This window comes from Volvox carteri, assembly GCF_000143455.1.
Source record: "Volvox carteri f. nagariensis unplaced genomic scaffold VOLCAscaffold_10, whole genome shotgun sequence".
NCBI lineage: Eukaryota > Viridiplantae > Chlorophyta > Chlorophyceae > Chlamydomonadales > Volvocaceae > Volvox > Volvox carteri.
In genome coordinates this window covers 201,331-204,299 of record NW_003307553.1, presented here as the reverse complement: position 1 = coordinate 204,299, position 2,969 = coordinate 201,331, and the positions used below count along the sequence as shown (strand labels likewise).

At 54.4% G+C, this 2,969-nt stretch overlaps 2 protein-coding genes across 2 annotated transcripts in view; one reads left to right on the top strand and one right to left on the bottom strand.

The window, feature by feature from the left end:
- Positions 1 to 1,125: 1,125 nt before the first annotated feature.
- On the bottom strand, positions 1,126 to 1,990 carry VOLCADRAFT_103882 (uncharacterized protein; the record flags this gene model as incomplete). The annotated part of the gene is made up of 3 exons (XM_002948369.1): positions 1,126 to 1,443; positions 1,661 to 1,836; positions 1,972 to 1,990. The coding sequence occupies 3 exons, from the start codon at positions 1,988 to 1,990 to the stop codon at positions 1,126 to 1,128; spliced, it is 513 nt and encodes a 170-aa protein (XP_002948415.1).
- Positions 1,991 to 2,265: 275 nt separating this feature from the next.
- VOLCADRAFT_103881 (uncharacterized protein) overlaps positions 2,266 to 2,969 on the top strand; it is a gene marked incomplete at both ends in the record, with an annotated part of 6,961 nt that continues 6,257 nt past the window's right edge. Inside the window, 2 exons of the mRNA XM_002948500.1 lie at positions 2,266 to 2,283; positions 2,803 to 2,958. Of these exons, the coding sequence (XP_002948546.1) occupies positions 2,266 to 2,283; positions 2,803 to 2,958 (174 nt within the window). The remainder of the gene's footprint in view (positions 2,284 to 2,802; positions 2,959 to 2,969) is intronic.

Below are 2,969 nucleotides of genomic sequence, written 5' to 3'. Positions count from 1 at the left end.
GTGAGTTGGGGCCCCCGCGCTTAGGGGAGGGGAGGGTGGGTTAGAGCTTTGGAGGGGTGGGGGAAAGAGGGATATGGTGTTTTTGAGTACGGACAGCGTATTGTGCGGTTTAACAACCCTAGACCGCGTTTTGGGGTGTAGCGTTTTCGGGTGTAGAAATCAGCATAGATCAGCGGAGGGGAGTTACTATGAATAGGGTGTGTGTGTGTGGCTTTGCTGAATTGGGCTATGTTTTCCGTTTCTCGATTTCAATTCCAGTTTGACTGTTTACACACCTTTATGACTTTCACTGCATACATACAAACACACACAGTCACACAAGCATATGCACACACACACACACATAGAAAACACAATTTGGATCGCCGTACAATTTTGCATGGCTTCCAGGGCCCACGGAGTCGCCACATACCCCCGTCTCCCCCCCTTTCCTTCTTCACAAGTCACGGTGACTAGTTAGTTTCTTCTTTCGTACTTCTGACAACGTGGCATCAGTCTTCTTACTTCTCGACATCCCCACGAAGCCCCGATCCCACAAGTCGGGGTTGGGGGTTAGCTCCTTCTTTTCTTCCTTCTGCTAGGGTGGTAGTGGTATCAGTCTATGTATATTCTTGGCATCAGCTTCACTCGTTCACGTGGTTCGTCTCCCCCCCCATTATCCCTCCTCATCCTCGTCTATCGTCCCTCTTCTCCCCCTCCCCACTTTCCCCCACTTGGGCTCCCTCCCCCCTTTACCAACCGCGTCGTGCCATGTCCTGCCAGGGAGGAGCGGGCAGTGCACCAGCGGCCAAGAAGGTGCGATAACCCCGGTGTGTGTGTGTGGGGGGGGGTCGGGGCGCGTCTGGGGGGATAGCAGAGAGAGTCTCTCAGGGTTCGACACTGACCTTCCTGAAATTTGCGGGCTCCCCCGTACCTCCCAAATTTTCCTTACAGAGGGGCCCCCGTACCAGGCTCCTGTACCGGCCGAAAACCTTACGGGGGCCCCCTTAACACCCGCAAAACCTTTACGGGGGCACTGTCCTTGGCTGAAACGCTGTGGAAAGTGACGCTTTGCATTATTTTGCCCTGTAAATCGTTATTTTCGTTATTTTCCCGTGAACCATTACACACGGGGACACGGCACACTCAGCGAAAGCCAAGCGCCTTGGCCGCCGCGGCCGCCCATCCCTTCTGCTCCTCTTTCTCGTCCTCCTCATCATCAAAATCCTCATCCACGCACGACTCATCGGTATCTCGTTCTACGTCGGTCTCGTAGTCACTGTCACTAAAAGCCTCATCGTCACTAGCGGGGTATGTTGCTTGTACAAGTACTTCAATCTCTGGGTCAGTCGCAACCTCCTCGTTATCATCCTCTCCGTATGGATTCAAATTAATTTTGCTAACGTCAGAAAACAACTTGTGAATAATGCCTGTATAGCCCTTACGCGAGTAGATCTCAGCAGCCTGGTCAATCAGTGGCTTCACCCCGGTATCAGCATCAGGTCCCAACATCCCCACACGAAGTAGCGAATCAGCTTTAGCCGGTTCGTCAGGCGATTCTTAATAATACGATGCCGGCTAAATCCTCGCTCAATGCATGCCGTCTGTTTTGGCAGGATTGTAGCGACTTGAGCCAAACACATCATACACGGAAGGACTAGGCTTTGGGACGCAAACTCACCCACGCTGCCTCCCAAGGCACCCTGCCAAGCGAAATGTAGTAAGCAAGACGTGCCTTCATGACATTGAGCTCCTTTAAAACGTTCGGCAACTCATCGTCCGTAGCTTGCTGCTGCTCAGCCTCCTGAGTGCAAGGCTCCGTAGAGCCAAGCTCCCCAGGAGCATCGTTGGGGTTGCCTGTAACACAAATCGTTCGGTCAACTTTCAGGCCTGCGGTTCTTGTCAACCAGCTTCGAGTCCCTACCCTACCTTCTTTGCAAGGCTTATCATCTACTTTCTTTGTGAGAACAGGTTGGCTTGCAGGCTTCCCACCTGCGTCCGGACCGAACATGAGAACGGCGAGGAGTGGCTACAACCAGCTCCGTTCCCACAATAGATGAGCGAGCTTACCAGAGCCCGATAGGTCCGACAATTTTAAGGTGGCGCGCTTCTTGGAGGGCGGTGGATTAGGAGGCCCTTGGTCACCTCCTGACGAAACCAAAGTCCCTACTTGTTCATTATTTTAATGATGAAAATGATGCCTTCCCCTTCGGTTCCCCGTTAGGGGATGAACAAACTTGTTCCCCATCACCTAAAGGGTAACAAAGTGTAGTTAAATATTGCAATATGAATTATGTCTGCCAAGTGTGTGGCCTTATCCTTTATATGGTCCGTCCTCTCCCCTACAGGGCCCCGTACGGCCTCTTATAAATCCTTAAAATCCTTACGGGAGCCACCGTAACCGGCCTTCGGCCGGTCCGGGGGCGGCCCCGTACGGGGCGCTTCGGCCCCAAAATCCTTACGGGAGCCACCGCAAAGTCCTACGGGCCCGTACGGGGATACCGAAAAAAGGCCAAAAACTTACGGGCCCCGTACGGGGTGTCGAACCCTGAGAGAGACCCCGACCCGGTGTTAGGGGCTCCTTCCCCGACATCACCCCCGCCACTCCCTTCGTCCCAGACCCTAATCGTCACCTGAGCCCTAATCGGCCCCCACTTGGCAATGTAGACGCCGGCAGACGTATGTATACTATATATGTATCCCCCCAACACAGACACACACACACACACACACACACGCTCGCCAACATATTTCCAAACACCTCAACCCGCCGCCACTCCACGCACCCCGCACTGACCCCCCCCCCATCCCCTACCCCGCCAGTTTCATGGCGGCCGCGAGTGGGACTACGTGTTCGATGTGGATGTGGCTGAGGGCATGGCCCCCCTCAAGTTGGCTCTGAACCGCGGAGACAACCCGTACCTGGTGGCGCAGCGCTTCATTGGGGAACACGACCTGCCGCCGTACTTCACGGAACAGGTGGGGGAGGG